General features: G+C 46.8%; 1 protein-coding gene across 6 annotated transcripts in view; it reads left to right on the top strand.

The window, feature by feature from the left end:
- Positions 1-17,203, top strand: part of akap9 (A kinase (PRKA) anchor protein 9) — a 93,318-nt gene that overhangs the window by 48,783 nt on the left and 27,332 nt on the right. For all 6 annotated transcript variants that reach the window (XM_060886646.1, XM_060886649.1, XM_060886647.1 and 3 more), the window contains 3 exons: positions 1,452-1,633; positions 5,254-5,416; positions 8,351-8,560. In XM_060886646.1, coding sequence (XP_060742629.1) covers positions 1,452-1,633; positions 5,254-5,416; positions 8,351-8,560 — 555 coding nt within the window. The remainder of the gene's footprint in view (positions 1-1,451; positions 1,634-5,253; positions 5,417-8,350; positions 8,561-17,203) is intronic.

Genomic DNA, 17,203 nt, shown 5'->3' with positions numbered 1-17,203 from the left:
ACACACACATATGCATACGTACACACGTACACACATGCGTACACGCACACACGTACGTACACACGCGTACACACACACATACATACGCACACACGTACACACACACGTACGTGTACACACACAAACACATACATACTCACACACACACACACACACAAACACACACATTTGTGAAGTTTACCACAGTGTGATGTCACTGGCCACATACCCTGTTAGCCATGTAGCCTGTCAGACTGGTTTTGTGCATTTGTGTAATACTGTACTTAACACGTGCACATACACATATACACAAATACACACAGGTATTCCCCGTGAGTCACGTATACACTTTAAATTTTTGTTTAACATACTAAAACAAGCTAATGCTAGTGGTTGTTGTGGGTAAGAGCTAATAATTTACTAGTTTACTACTACAATAATGGCTAATAATGAGAAGCTAACACTGACCATCTGTTAGCGTTTAACAATTAAATTATTCAGGAAAACAACATTGATTTATTTGTTTTATATTTATTTATATATGTTCATCCTCCCAAAATAAATTTTTGTTACTCCACTACCTCTACAACACATGACATACTTCTGAATTTGCTGTATGTGTGACTTTAGTGCGAGTGTGACTTGAGGCGAATTCAGGGCGAGGTGACTTTGAGGGCGAGGTGACTTTGAGGGCGAGCGAGACTTTGAGGGCGAGCGACACCTTTGAGGGCGAGCGAGACTTTGAGGGCGAGGTGACTTTGAGGGCGAGTGACACCTTTGAGGGCGAGCGTGACTTTGAGGGCGAGGGGACTGAGGGCGGGCGTGACTTTGAGGGCGAGGGGACTTTGAGGCACACAAGCTTTGATTTTATTTGTGTTTTAGGGTGTGGTCGAGTCAGACAGATTAGAGTGGAGTGTCTTTATAAATGTCACTTTACACAAACAACCTTTTGGTTATGTTAACTACAGATCTGCTGTGATGGTGTAAAGATGTTGCAGTGGTGTTCTACAGAACTTTCTCCATTATTAAGTACATGTGGGTTGAATGAAACAAGGCTGTTGGTTGGAGTTCTCCAGCAGGCCTTGTGTTTGATGTGTGTGACGTAACACTTCCTGCAGATGAGATTAAGTTTTTAGACATAAGTAAGGACTCTGGGAGGCAGTTAGATTTCCAGTCACCAATTTCCTGCTCTGTAGGTTACTACCTCTGGTGCCACCTAGTGTGTAAGGAGCGGTATTGCTCTTAATGAACATTTAAAGAAAGATATTGTAGAAAGATATTACAATACAATTACTATACTATATAATTACTATACTGTATAAGTCCCCATTAATTTGGGTAGATTTAACATATTTGGTTAACAGCTAATAAATACTGCAGTAAAAAGCTATTAGCTAATTTATGTAAATAAAATAAAACTGTTACAGCTAGTAGTACATTAATAAATGAATAAATAATGTTTTTAACAACAGATGAACCTGAGATGGACAACTCCATCCTGTTGTCAGGGGCAACAGACACTGATGAGGGGCTGGACATGTCTCAGGAAGCAAGCCCTGCTGTTGAGGGGGCGGGGTCTTTGTGGAGTGTGAGCTCCAGGCTGCAGAAGGCCGTGGAGAAGCTGATCTTCACCCTCACTGAGACACAAATACAGGTACAGCAATCACACAGGGACAAAACACTGACTTTACCCACAATTCACAAAAAGTTGATACCGGACTATTGTATAAAGCCTGTGTCACCATTAGGGTGTGTGTGTTTGCACATGTGTCTGTCTGTCCGTCCTTGTGTGTGTGCGTGTGTGTTTGCGTGTGTGGGCAGCATGCAGTGGATGTGGTTTAGAGTTATGCAAACTCTTATGTCTCACTCTCTACCCGTCTCACTCTCTACCCGTCTCACTCTCTACCCGTCTCACTCTCCACCCGTCTCACTATCCACCCGTCTCACTCTCTACCCATCTCTACCTGTCTCACTCTCTACCCTTCTTACTCTCTACCAGTCTCAAATCTCTCACATAGTAAACCCTGTAAGTCGTATCTACATGTCCATACACTTGTCACTTCAGTGCTTATAGAGTGTCAGGTGTGTGTCTGTGTGTTAGTGTAGTGTGACGGTAATTTGTGTGTTAGTGTAGTGTGTTAGTGTAGTGTGACAGGTGTTTGTGTGTTGGATCCCAGGAGGTTTCAAAGTGAAATTGCTAACGTGGCTGAGGGCGGTTACTTTTTTAACTTGGCAATGTTGGAGCCCGAATCCAGTCTGACAAGCTGCTGGGTGTGTGCATGTGTGTGTGTGTCTGCTTGTGTTTGCAAATAGACACGCCCACGTTCCCTCAGGCTTGTAAACCCCGCCCTGTGTTGTATGACCTGTGCACACGGCAAAACACACAAACCAGGAAGTGTACAGAGCTCTCTTAGCTGCTGCGTTACAAACTCTGATTCTCTTATACTCTGTTTGTGTGTGTGTGAGAGAGAGAGGTTAATGGGGGACTACACTCTCCCACCGGAGCGGTGTGTTGCCACGGAGGCAGAGGAAATGTTGTTTACTCATTAACAACATAGAGGGAGAAGATATTGAAACATGACCCTTCAGTAAACGAGTGAAGGATTTATCTCGCCTGGACTATGGAATGAAAGAGAAAGAAGTGACTGAAAGAGAACAAGACAAGACAATGCGACTGAGCGAATGAATGAAGGATCAACAGAAACACAAACCTGATTTGGATTATTGAGGATTTTGACTTTAACTGAACTAGAGAACGACTGAAAGAAAGAGAGGAGGAGATTGGGGGGTGGGGGGTGGGGGTTGTAGAAGGAATCATTAAGAGAATAACAGAATTAGAGCATAAAGGAGAGGGAAGAAAAATGCAGACAAAGATGCTCCATCTCTGATTTAGTTGAACTGACTTGCAGGATTTGTGTGTGTGTGTGTGTTTACCTTAACCTTGGCAACAGTTGCTTAGAGGTACGGTGCTCTGTGACACACACTTCTCTATGTCTGTCACTTCTCATCTCTTCCTCCACACTCTGACTGACTGACAGACAGACAGGTAGACAGACAGTCTGGATGGAGTCATACTGGCCATACTGCAGCTCGCGGGAGTTGGATGTGGTTTGGGGGGATGGGGCAGACATGTACGAGGTGGAATCTCGTGTCCCCCTTCCTCGTCCTTTCCCTCTGACTATCTGTCTGAATGAGAAAAACGCTGTGATCGTGAAGACACACATTACACACCTGAAGCGACATGCACACGGACACCTGCTGCGCATCGTAACCAAGATCTCCCTCCCAACACCACCTTATAGCGTGAGTACAGAGAGTGAGACAGGTGGGGGCAGACAGGTGGGGGTGAGTGTGTACTATCACACAGTGTTAGAAAGAGTTAATACTCAATATAGTTGTGTTTATATGTTTATAAAGTGCTTTAATAAGAATTATCAGCTTGTCACAGTCCTAATGACCTGTTTATCATGATCAGTGCAGGAGTTATGATGGTTTCACCTGGTGACCTGTTGCTGTTCCTCACGCTGGTGGAATAATGCTGAGTTATAAATGTGTAATAACCTGATCTACTGGCTGTTGTTCTCAGTGCTGTACTAAACACAGTGTGTTCAGGAGAGAAGCTGGACAATCATCACATGAACTGCTTTGTTTTTATATTTGTCATTTTCTCAGTTAAGAATGTCACTTATTGTCATTTCTCAAGGCTCTTTTTGGATGTCTTACTAGACTGTTAGCAAGAAGCTTTATCTCGTGACAAAGTTTAACTTAAGAGCAACAGTAATCATTCAGTTTATTACATCTACAGTTAACCTGGTAGAAGAAACTCTATTCAAGTGTAAAAGACTTTGTGATCAGAACTTTATTATTATTTATTATTATTATTACAACAATTTAAACAGTATTGTGAAGGTTTTGATAAAATAGACACACTGGTAGGCTGCGAGGACATGAGGACATGTAGCGTGAGAGAGGAACGTCCCAAACAAACATAAGCAGGATTCAAACACAGAAACTGAAGAAAGGAAAACATCATCTATCATTGGCTAGATGCACAAGGCCTGGTGGTCTCTGGATCAGGATGATCTTACCTTACCAAGGTCTGCCTCAGTTGTTTATGAGCCAACTCGTCTCCAGCTCATTCTGACCCTCTAATATTTTACACAAACAATCTCTGGTAATAACAATTTCTAGTCACACACAGAAGGTCAGAACTTAACAGCTTCTTAGTAGAAATTTCCATCACAATTTCCACCTTTTGTCCTTTTGATGAGTCCTTTTTTGCCTAATTATTAATCATTATGAAACCTTTAAGAGTTTGGAGACATAAAAATGCTAAATAACAGAACACATAATCAGGAATACGAGTACATTTCTAAAGCGAAGCTCGATCACGTACAAGCTCACATCAGCATGTCATTCTCTTTATTTTAGGAGCTGTTCCAGTTAATGTGAAACAAATACAAACCTGCCACTCAAGCACTGGGAGTGAGACAGGTGAGGGTGAGCCAGGTCGAGTCAGAGTGTGTAACACTATGTCACGTGAGCACTGGGAGTGAGACAGGTAGGGGTGAGCCAGGTCGAGTCAGAGTGTGTAACACTATGTCACGTGAGCACTGGGAGTGAGACAGGTAGGAGTGAGCCAGGTCGAGTCAGAGTGTGTACCACTATGTCACGTGAGCACTGGGAGTGAGACAGGTAGGAGTGAGCCAGGTCGAGTCAGAGTGTGTAACACTATGTCACGTGAGCACTGGGAGTGAGACAGGTAGGGGTGAGCCAGGTCGAGTCAGAGTGTGTAACACTATGTCACGTGAGCACTGGGAGTGAGACAGGTAGGAGTGAGCCAGGTCGAGTCAGAGTGTGTAACACGGTCACGTGAGCACTGGGAGTGAGACAGGTGAGGATAGAGTGTATTCCATCATACTGCATGAGAACTTAAAATGAGACGGCTGAGGATGGACTGTGCAATACACACTGCTATAGCAAAGGTCAGGATAGTCTAACCAACACTGTGTATGTGTGTGTGTGTGTGAGAGAGAGAGGAGCCATTTAAGGTTTTACAGCAGGACTGTAGAGGTGTAATCAAGGTCTTACAGAACAGGATAAGTGTTTATGATGGTCACCACCTTCCTCACCTTCCTGTGTGTGTTTGTGTTTCCACTCAGTGTAATTACAGGAGCTTATAGATGGTTAAAATTGTGTTAACTAAACTGATTAGTGAAGTTCTCACAGCGTGTGTTCTGTCTGTTCCTGTGTCTCTCTGTGTTTCTCTCTCAGTTGGATCATGCTCGGTTAACTCAGACGGAGTTGATGAAGGAGAAATTCAGTTATGACCAGCAAATCGCTGACTTACTAATCAGACAAGAAGAGCTGGTGCAGAGACTGGAGGAGGAGAGAACAGCTCGAGAGAAGCTCACAATGCAGCTCCGGCACGCTGAAGGTGTGTGTGTGTGTGTGTGTGTGTGTGTGTGTTTATGGTTTGTCTTCAGTCATGTGCACTTAGTCATAATCCATATTACATTCAGTAAATATTTGCTATGTGTGTGTGTGTAAATATAATTATAAGGTGTGTAAATCCACCACACAGCTCAGAGAGAATTAACACATGGTCTGTGTGTCATGTGTTAAAGTAGTTTGTGATAATGAGCAGTGTGTGTGTGTGTGTGTAGTGTGTGTGTGTAGTGTGTGTGTGTAGCGAGTGTGTAGCGAGTGTGTAGCGAGTGTGTGTGTAGTGAGTGTGTAGTGAGTGTGTAGTGTGTGTGTGTAGTGTGTGTGTGTATAGGTGTGTGTATTGTATATAGTGTGTGTTGTTCCACAGTGTAACAAAATAATCCACATAAAACTGTTAAATCTGACAGATTTCAAGGTATTTTTCAGTAACATGATTAAACATGAAGACGTTAAACATGTAGAACTTCGATCAGTACACTTTAAACGTTCCTGCAGATGTTTTGTCTGTACAGCAGATGAGTTTTTGTTGTCATCACATTTTAATTGCTTGATCCATTTAAAGGCATCTCATGATACTCTGCTGGAATTTTTGTTCCTTCTTCCTGAGAGAACCTGATGGTCAGGTTTCTGGGCCTATTTCTCAGACACTTTTCCTGCTAATTTTCTGTGGGTTTCATTGCAGCACTGACGCCTTCCTTTACTTTCACTTTGGAGGTTAAACTCATTGTCCTGCTTGAAGACCCAGCTGTGGTCCAAGCTTCTTCCTGCCAGCGTCCCAGGCCATGGCATTGTAACACACTCTGAACGGAGCCTCCAGCTTTCTCAACACTTAAACCTTTCTGAAGATATTTTATATTGTAAATTTACTTGTGCCTCATTTGTATATGAAGGACGAAGATGTTACATGTTTAGAGCTGTAATGTTTAGTTATCTGTGTTGGATTCTCTTTATGCGTCACATGATTTTAAATCATTACTTGAGTAATGTGTGGAATTCAGTCGTGTACTGACACACAGCAGGTAATTAGAGCTCTGTTTAGAACACTGAAACCTTCTCATTATCTTCTACCTGCAGTGTTCATATTAATATAATAGTAATAGTGTGTTTAGATTAGTGCACATGATGGTTTTACACTCATCCAGGGACACTTACATTCATGTCATTTATACAACTGAGCAGTTAAGTTGTGTGCAGTTAAGTCGTTGTGTGTGTGTGTGTGTGTGTGTGTGTGTGTGTGTGTATGTCCGTGCTCTCACCTCCACAAGCCAGTCCTTGTATGTCTGTTAGTCTCTCTGCCTTGCTGCTGTTCTGTCGCTCTGCCTCGCTGTTGGCCTGTCGCTCTGCCTCGCTGTTGGTCTGACTTTCTGACTCGCTGTTGGTCTGTCGCTCTGCCTCGCTGCTGGTCTGTCTTTCTGACTCGCTGTTGGTCTGTCGCTCTGCCTCGCTGCTGGTCTGTCTCTCTGCCTCGCTGCTGGTCTGTCTCTCTGCCTCGCTGTTGGCCTGTCGCTCTGCCTCGCTGTTGGCCTGTCGCTCTGCCTCGCTGTTGGTCTGTCTCTCTGCCTCGCTGTTGGTCTGTCTCTCTGCCTCGCTGTTGGTCTGTCGCTCTGCCTCGCTGTTGGTCTGTCGCTCTGCCTCACTGCTGGTCTGTCGCTCTGCCTCGCTGCTGGTCTGTCGCTCTGCCTCACTGCTGGTCTGTCTCTCTGCCTCACTGCTGGTCTGTCTCTCTGCCTCGCTGTTGGTCTGTCTCTCTGCCTCGCTGTTGGTCTTTCTCTCTGCCTTTACTGTCATTTAATGTGGTTTTAATTTTACACACTTCAGCTCAGTTACATTTACATACAGTTCTATAGTAATGTCTGATTCACCAGGTGCTGCTCTGAGAAGTTATTTGTGTACAAATGAATCAGCACTCGAATGGAAATTCTCAGATAAATAAGTCTTTTCTGATAATAAGTCTTTCCTCCAGCATCTCTTCTGTCCTCCAGCATCTCTTCCGTCCTCCAGCGTCACTTCTGTATTCCAGCGTCTCTTCTGTCCTCCAGCGTCTCTTCTGTCCTCCAGCATCACTTCTGTCCTCCAGCGTCTCTTCTGTCCTCCAGCGTCTCTTCTGTCCTCCAGCGTCTCTTCTGTCCTCCAGCGTCACTTCCGTCCTCCAGCGTCACTTCCGTCCTCCAGCGTCTCTTCCGTCCTCCAGAGTCACTTCCGTCCTCCAGCGTCTCTTCCGTATTCCAGCGTCTCTTCCGTCCTCCAGCGTCTCTTCCGTCCTCCAGCGTCTCTTCCGTCCTCCAGCGTCTCTTCTGTCCTCCAGCGTCTCTTCTGTCCTCCAGCGTCACTTCTGTATTCCAGCGTCTCTTCCGTCCTCCAGCGTCTCTTCCGTCCTCCAGCGTCTCTTCCGTCCTCCAGCGTCTCTTCCGTCCTCCAGCGTCTCTTCCGTCCTCCAGCGTCTCTTCTGTCCTCCAGCGTCACTTCTGTATTCCGGCGTCTCTTCTGTCCTCCAGCGTCTCTTCCGTCCTCCAGCATCACTTCTGTATTCCAGCGTCTCTTCTGTATTCCAGCGTCTCTTCTGTCCTCCAGCGTCACTTCTGTATTCCAGCATCTCTTCCATCCTCCAGCGTCACTTCTGTCCTTTAGCATCCATCCTTTAGCATCACTTCTGTATTCCAGCGTCTCTTCCGTCCTCCAGCGTCTCTTCTGTCCTCCAGCGTCACTTCTGTATTCCAGCATCTCTTCCATCCTCCAGCGTCACTTCCGTCCTTTAGCATCCATCCTTTAGCATCACTTCTGTATTCCAGCGTCTCTTCCGTCCTCCAGCGGCACTTCCACTGGTCGGATGCCATGTTTGTAAATGGAGCGTGATTATATACAGTACACCAAAATGTGATCATTTTGTGTGTGTGTGTGTGCGCGTTTGTGATTGGTTGATCAGGTTTGATTGATGGGTATTCAGATGAGAGGCGAGGTCTGGAGGACCAGGTACGTGAGGGGACGGCACTGCAACAGCAGCTTGAGGTGGAGCTTCAGATGACGAGCAGCCGACTTCAGGAACTACAACAGGAAAAACAAGAAGTCGGTGACCAGCAGGATCTGTTACTACGGCAACAAGACATTATGTGTGGAGCCAGAGAGGCTGAGCTAAGTATGTTACACCCCATTACACACACACAGTCCTTACACACACTCTTTACACACTCTCCTTACACACTCATGACACACACACTCATTACACACTCTCCTTACTCACATACAGCCCTTACACACACTCATCACACACTCTTTTTGTACTCACATACAGCCCTTACACACTTTCCTCCTCACACACACTCCTTACACACACTCCTTACACACACTCCTTACACACACTCCTTACACACACTCCTTACACACACTCCTTACACACACTCATCACACACACTCATCACACACACTCATCACACACACTCATCACACACACTCATCACACACACTCCTTACACACACTCATCACACACACACACTCATCACACACACTCCTTCTTACACACACTCCTCACACACACTCCTTCTCACATACAGTCCTTACACACACTCATCACACACTCTTTTTGTACTCACATACAGCCCTTACACACTTTCCTCCTCACACACACTCCTTACACACACTCCTTACACACACTCCTTACACACACTCCTTACACACACTCCTTACACACACTCATCACACACACTCATCACACACACTCATCACACACACTCCTTACACACACTCATCACACACACACACTCATCACACACACTCCTTCTTACACACACTCCTCACACACACTCCTTCTCACATACAGTCCTTACACACACTCCTCACACACACTCATCACACACACACTCCTTCTCACATACAGTCCTTACACACACTCCTCACACACACTCATCACACACACACTCCTTCTCACATACAGTCCTTACACACACTCCTCACACACACTCATCACACACACACTCCTTCTCACATACAGTCCTTACACACACACACTCCTTCTCACACACACTCCTCACACACACTCATCACATACAGTCCTTACACACTCCTCACACACTCATCACACACACACACTCCTTCTCACATACAGTCCTTACACACACTCCTCACACACACACACACTCCCTCACCTACAGTCCTTACACACACTCCTTCTCACATACAGTCCTCACACACACTCATCACACACACTCCTTCTCACATACAGTCCTTACACACACTCCTCACACACACTCATCACACACACACACTCCTTCTCACATACAGTCCTTACACACACTCATCACACACACACACACTCCTTCTCACATACAGTCCTTACACACACTCCTTCTCACATACAGTCCTCACACACACTCCTCACACACACTCATCACACACACTCCTTCCCACATACAGTCCTTACACACACTCCTCACACACACACACAATCCTTCTCACATACAGTCCTTACACACACTCCTTCTCACACACACTCATCACACACACTCCTTCCCACATACAGTCCTTACACACACTCCTCACACACACACACTCCTTCTCACATACAGTCCTTACACACACTCCTTCTCACACACACTCATCACACACACTCCTTCTCACATACAGTCCTCACACACACTCCTTCCCACATACAGTCCTTACACACACTCCTCACACACACACACTCCTTCTCACATACAGTCCTCACACACACTCCTTCCCACATACAGTCCTTACACACACTCCTCACACACACACACACACACTCCTTCTCACATACAGTCCTTACACACACTCCTCACACACACACACTCCTTCTCACATACAGTCCTCACACACACTCCTTCTCACATACAGTCCTCACACACACTCCTTCCCACATACAGTCCTTACACACACTCCTCACACACACACACACACTCCTTCTCACATACAGTCCTTACACACACTCCTCACACACACACTCCTTCTCACATACAGTCCTCACACACACTCCTTCTCACATACAGTCCTCACACACACTCCTTCCCACATACAGTCCTTACACACACTCCTCACACACACACACTCCTTCCCACATACAGTCCTTACACACACTCCTCACACACACACACCCCTTCTCACATACAGTCCTCACACACACTCCTTCCCACATACAGTCCTTACACACACTCCTCACACACACACACTCCTTCTCACATACAGTCCTCACACACACTCCTTCTCACATACAGTCCTCACACACACTCCTTCCCACATACAGTCCTTACACACACTCCTCACACACACACACACACTCCTTCTCACATACAGTCCTTACACACACTCCTCACACACACACTCCTTCTCACATACAGTCCTCACACACACTCCTTCTCACATACAGTCCTCACACACACTCCTTCCCACATACAGTCCTTACACACACTCCTCACACACACACACTCCTTCTCACATACAGTCCTCACACACACTCCTTCCCACATACAGTCCTTACACACACTCCTCACACACACACACTCCTTCTCACATACAGTCCTCACACACACTCCTTCCCACATACACTCCTTACACACACTCCTCACACACACACACTCCTTCCCACATACAGTCCTTACACACACTCCTCACACACACACACACTCCTTCTCACATACAGTCCTCACACACACTCCTCACATACAGTCCTCACACACACTCCTTCCCACATACAGTCCTTACACACACTCCTCACACACACACACACTCCTTCTCACATACAGTCCTTACACACACTCCTCACACACACACTCCTTCTCACATACAGTCCTCACACACACTCCTTCTCACATACAGTCCTCACACACACTCCTTCCCACATACAGTCCTTACACACACTCCTCACACACACACACACTCCTTCTCACATACAGTCCTCACACACACTCCTTCTCACATACAGTCCTCACACACACTCCTTCCCACATACAGTCCTTACACACACTCCTCACACACACACACTCCTTCTCACATACAGTCCTCACACACACTCCTTCTCACATACAGTCCTCACACACACTCCTTCTCACATACAGTCCTCACACACACTCCTTCCCACATACAGTCCTTACACACACTCCTCACACACACACACACTCCTTCCCACATACAGTCCTTACACACACTCCTCACACACACACACACACTCCTTCTCACATACAGTCCTTACACACACTCCTCACACACACACTCCTTCTCACATACAGTCCTCACACACACTCCTTCCCACATACAGTCCTTACACACACTCCTCACACACACACTCCTTCTCACATACAGTCCTCACACACACTCCTTCTCACATACAGTCCTCACACACACTCCTTCCCACATACAGTCCTTACACACACTCCTCACACACACACACACTCCTTCTCACATACAGTCCTTACACACACTCCTCACACACACACACACTCCTTCTCACATACAGTCCTTACACACACTCCTCACACACACACACACTCCTTCTCACATACAGTCCTCACACACACTCCTTCTCACATAGTCCTCACACACACTCCTTCTCACATACAGTCCTTACACACACTCCTCACACACACACACACTCCTTCTCACATACAGTCCTCACACACACTCCTTCTCACATACAGTCCTCACACACACTCCTTCCCACATACAGTCCTTACACACACTCCTCACACACACACACCCTCCTTCTCACATACAGTCCTTACACACACTCCTCACACACACACACTCCTTCTCACATACAGTCCTCACACACACTCCTTCCCACATACAGTCCTTACACACACTCCTCACACACACACACTCCTTCTCACATACAGTCCTTACACACACTCCTCACACACACACTCCTTCCCACATACAGTCCTTACACACACTCCTCACACACACACACTCCTTCTCACATACAGTCCTTACACACACTCCTCACACACACACTCCTTCTCACATACAGTCCTCACACACACTCCTTCTCACATACAGTCCTCACACACACTCCTCACACACACACACTCCTTCCCACATACAGTCCTTACACACACTCCTCACACACACACACTCCTTCTCACATACAGTCCTCACACACACTCCTTCTCACATACAGTCCTTACACACACTCCTTCTCACATACAGTCCTTACACACACTCCTTCCCACATACAGTCCTTACACACACTCCTCACACACACACACTCCTTCTCACATACAGTCCTCACACACACTCCTTCTCACATACAGTCCTCACACACACTCCTTCCCACATACAGTCCTTACACACACTCCTCACACACACACACACACTCCTTCTCACATACAGTCCTTACACACACTCCTCACACACACACACACTCCTTCTCACATACAGTCCTCACACACACTCCTTCCCACATACAGTCCTTACACACACTCCTCACACACACACACTCCTTCTCACATACAGTCCTTACACACACTCCTCACACACACACTCCTTCTCACATACAGTCCTCACACACACTCCTTCCCACATACAGTCCTTACACACACTCCTCACACACACACACTCCTTCCCACATACAGTCCTTACACACAGTCCTCACACACACACACTCCTTCTCACATACAGTCCTTACACACACTCCTTCCCACATACAGTCCTTACACACACTCCTCACACACACACACTCCTTCTCACATACAGTCCTCACACACACTCCTTCCCACATACAGTCCTTACACACACTCCTCACACACACACTCCTTCTCACATACAGTCCTCACACACACTCCTTCTCACATACAGTCCTCACACACACTCCTTCCCACATACAGTCCTTACACACACTCCTCACACACACACACTCCTTCTCACATACAGTCCTCACACACACTCCTTCCCACATACAGTCCTTACACACACTCCTCACACACACACACACTCCTTCTCACATACAGTCCTCACACACACTCCTTCCCACATACAGTCCTTACACACACTCCTCACACACACACACTCCTTCTCACATACAGTCCTCACACACACTCCTCACACACACACACTCCTTCCCACATACAGTCCTTACACACACTCCTCACACACACACACTCCTTCTCACATACAATCCTCACACACACTCCTTCCCACATACAGTCCTTACACACACTCCTCACACACACACTCCTTCTCACATACAGTCCTCACACACACTCCTTCTCACATACAGTCCTCACACACACTCCTTCCCACATACAGTCCTTACACACACTCCTCACACACACACACTCCTTCTCACATACAGTCCTCACACACACTCCTTCCCACATACAGTCCTTACACACACTCCTCACACACACACACTCCTTCTCACATACAGTCCTCACACACACTCCTTCCCACATACAGTCCTTACACACACTCCTCACACACACACACTCCTTCTCACATACAGTCCTTACACACACTCCTCACACACACACACTCCTTCTCACATACAGTCCTCACACACACTCCTCACATACAGTCCTCACACACACTCCTTCCCACATACAGTCCTTACACACACTCCTCACACACACACACTCCTTCTCACATACAGTCCTTACACACACTCCTCACACACACACTCCTTCTCACATACAGTCCTCACACACACTCCTTCTCACATACAGTCCTCACACACACTCCTTCCCACATACAGTCCTTACACTCACTCCTCACACACACACACTCCTTCTCACATACAGTCCTCACACACACTCCTTCTCACATACAGTCCTCACACACACTCCTTCCCACATACAGTCCTTACACACACTCCTCACACACACACACTCCTTCTCACATACAGTCCTTACACACACTCCTCACACACACACTCCTTCTCACATACAGTCCTCACACACACTCCTTCTCACATACAGTCCTCACACACACTCCTTCCCACATACAGTCCTTACACTCACTCCTCACACACACACACTCCTTCTCACATACAGTCCTCACACACACTCCTTCTCACATACAGTCCTCACACACACTCCTTCTCACATACAGTCCTCACACACACTCCTTCCCACATACAGTCCTTACACACACTCCTCACACACACACACACTCCTTCCCACATACAGTCCTTACACACACTCCTCACACACACACACACACTCCTTCTCACATACAGTCCTTACACACACTCCTCACACACACACTCCTTCTCACATACAGTCCTCACACACACTCCTTCCCACATACAGTCCTTACACACTCTCCTCACACACACACTCCTTCTCACATACAGTCCTCACACACACTCCTTCTCACATACAGTCCTCACACACACTCCTTCCCACATACAGTCCTTACACACACTCCTCACACACACACACTCCTTCTCACATACAGTCCTCACACACACTCCTTCTCACATACAGTCCTCACACACACTCCTTCCCACATACAGTCCTTACACACACTCCTCACACACACACACACTCCTTCTCACATACAGTCCTTACACACACTCCTCACACACACACACACTCCTTCTCACATACAGTCCTTACACACACTCCTCACACACACACACTCCTTCTCACATACAGTCCTTACACACACTCCTCACACACACACACTCCTTCTCACATACAGTCCTTACACACACTCCTCACACACACACACTCCTTCTCACATACAGTCCTCACACACACTCCTTCTCACATACAGTCCTCACACACACTCCTTCTCACATACAGTCCTCACACACACTCCTTCCCACATACAGTCCTTACACACACTCGTCACACACACACACTCCTTCTCACATACAGTCCTCACACACACTCCTTCCCACATACAGTCCTTACACACACTCCTCACACACACACACTCCTTCTCACATACAGTCCTCACACACACTCCTTCTCACATACACTCCTCACACACACTCCTTCCCACATACAGTCCTTACACACACTCCTCACACACACACACCCTCCTTCTCACATACAGTCCTTACACACACTCCTCACACACACACACTCCTTCTCACATACAGTCCTCACACACACTCCTTCCCACATACAGTCCTTACACACACTCCTCACACACACACACACCCTCCTTCTCACATACAGTCCTTACACACACTCCTCACACACACACACTCCTTCCCACATACAGTCCTTACACACACTCCTCACACACACACACTCCTTCTCACATACAGTCCTTACACACACTCCTCACACACACACTCCTTCTCACATACAGTCCTCACACACACTCCTTCCCACATACAGTCCTTACACACACTCCTCACACACACACACTCCTTCCCACATACAGTCCTTACACACACTCCTCACACACACACACTCCTTCTCACATACAGTCCTCACACACACTCCTTCTCACATACAGTCCTTACACACACTCCTTCCCACATACAGTCCTTACACACACTCCTCACACACACACACTCCTTCTCACATACAGTCCTTACACACACTCCTTCTCACATACAGTCCTTACACACACTCCTTCTCACATACAGTCCTTACACACACTCCTCACACACACACACTCCTTCTCACATACAGTCCTTACACACACTCCTCACACACACACACTCCTTCTCACATACAGTCCTTACACACACTCCTCACACACACACACTCCTTCTCACATACAGTCCTCACACACACTCCTTCTCACATACAGTCCTCACACACACTCCTTCTCACATACAGTCCTCACACACACTCCTTCCCACATACAGTCCTTACACACACTCGTCACACACACACACTCCTTCTCACATACAGTCCTCACACACACTCCTTCCCACATACAGTCCTTACACACACTCCTCACACACACACACTCCTTCTCACATACAGTCCTCACACACACTCCTTCTCACATACACTCCTCACACACACTCCTTCCCACATACAGTCCTTACACACACTCCTCACACACACACACCCTCCTTCTCACATACAGTCCTTACACACACTCCTCACACACACACACTCCTTCTCACATACAGTCCTCACACACACTCCTTCCCACATACAGTCCTTACACACACTCCTCACACACACACACACCCTCCTTCTCACATACAGTCCTTACACACACTCCTCACACACACACACTCCTTCTCACATACAGTCCTCACACACACTCCTTCCCACATACAGTCCTTACACACACTCCTCACACACACACACTCCTTCTCACATACAGTCCTTACACACACTCCTCACACACACACTCCTTCTCACATACAGTCCTTACACACACTCCTTCCCACATACAGTCCTTACACACACTCCTCACACACACACACTCCTTCCCACATACAGTCCTTACACACACTCCTCACACACACACACTCCTTCTCACATACAGTCCTCACACACACTCCTTCTCACATACAGTCCTTACACACACTCCTTCCCACATACAGTCCTTACACACACTCCTCACACACACACACTCCTTCTCACATACAGTCCTTACACACACTCCTTCTCACATACAGTCCTTACACACACTCCTTCCCACATACAGTCCTTACACACACTCCTCACACACACACACTCCTTCTCACATACAGTCCTCACACACACTCCTTCTCACATACAGTCCTCACACACACTCCTTCCCACATACAGTCCTTACACACACTCCTCACACACACACACACACTCCTTCTCACATACAGTCCTTACACACACTCCTCACACACACACACACTCCTTCTCACAT

This window comes from Tachysurus vachellii, chromosome 14, assembly GCF_030014155.1.
Source record: "Tachysurus vachellii isolate PV-2020 chromosome 14, HZAU_Pvac_v1, whole genome shotgun sequence".
NCBI lineage: Eukaryota > Metazoa > Chordata > Actinopteri > Siluriformes > Bagridae > Tachysurus > Tachysurus vachellii.
The sequence above is the reverse complement of the archived record's forward strand: the minus strand, read 5'-3'. Positions and strand labels throughout refer to the sequence as shown.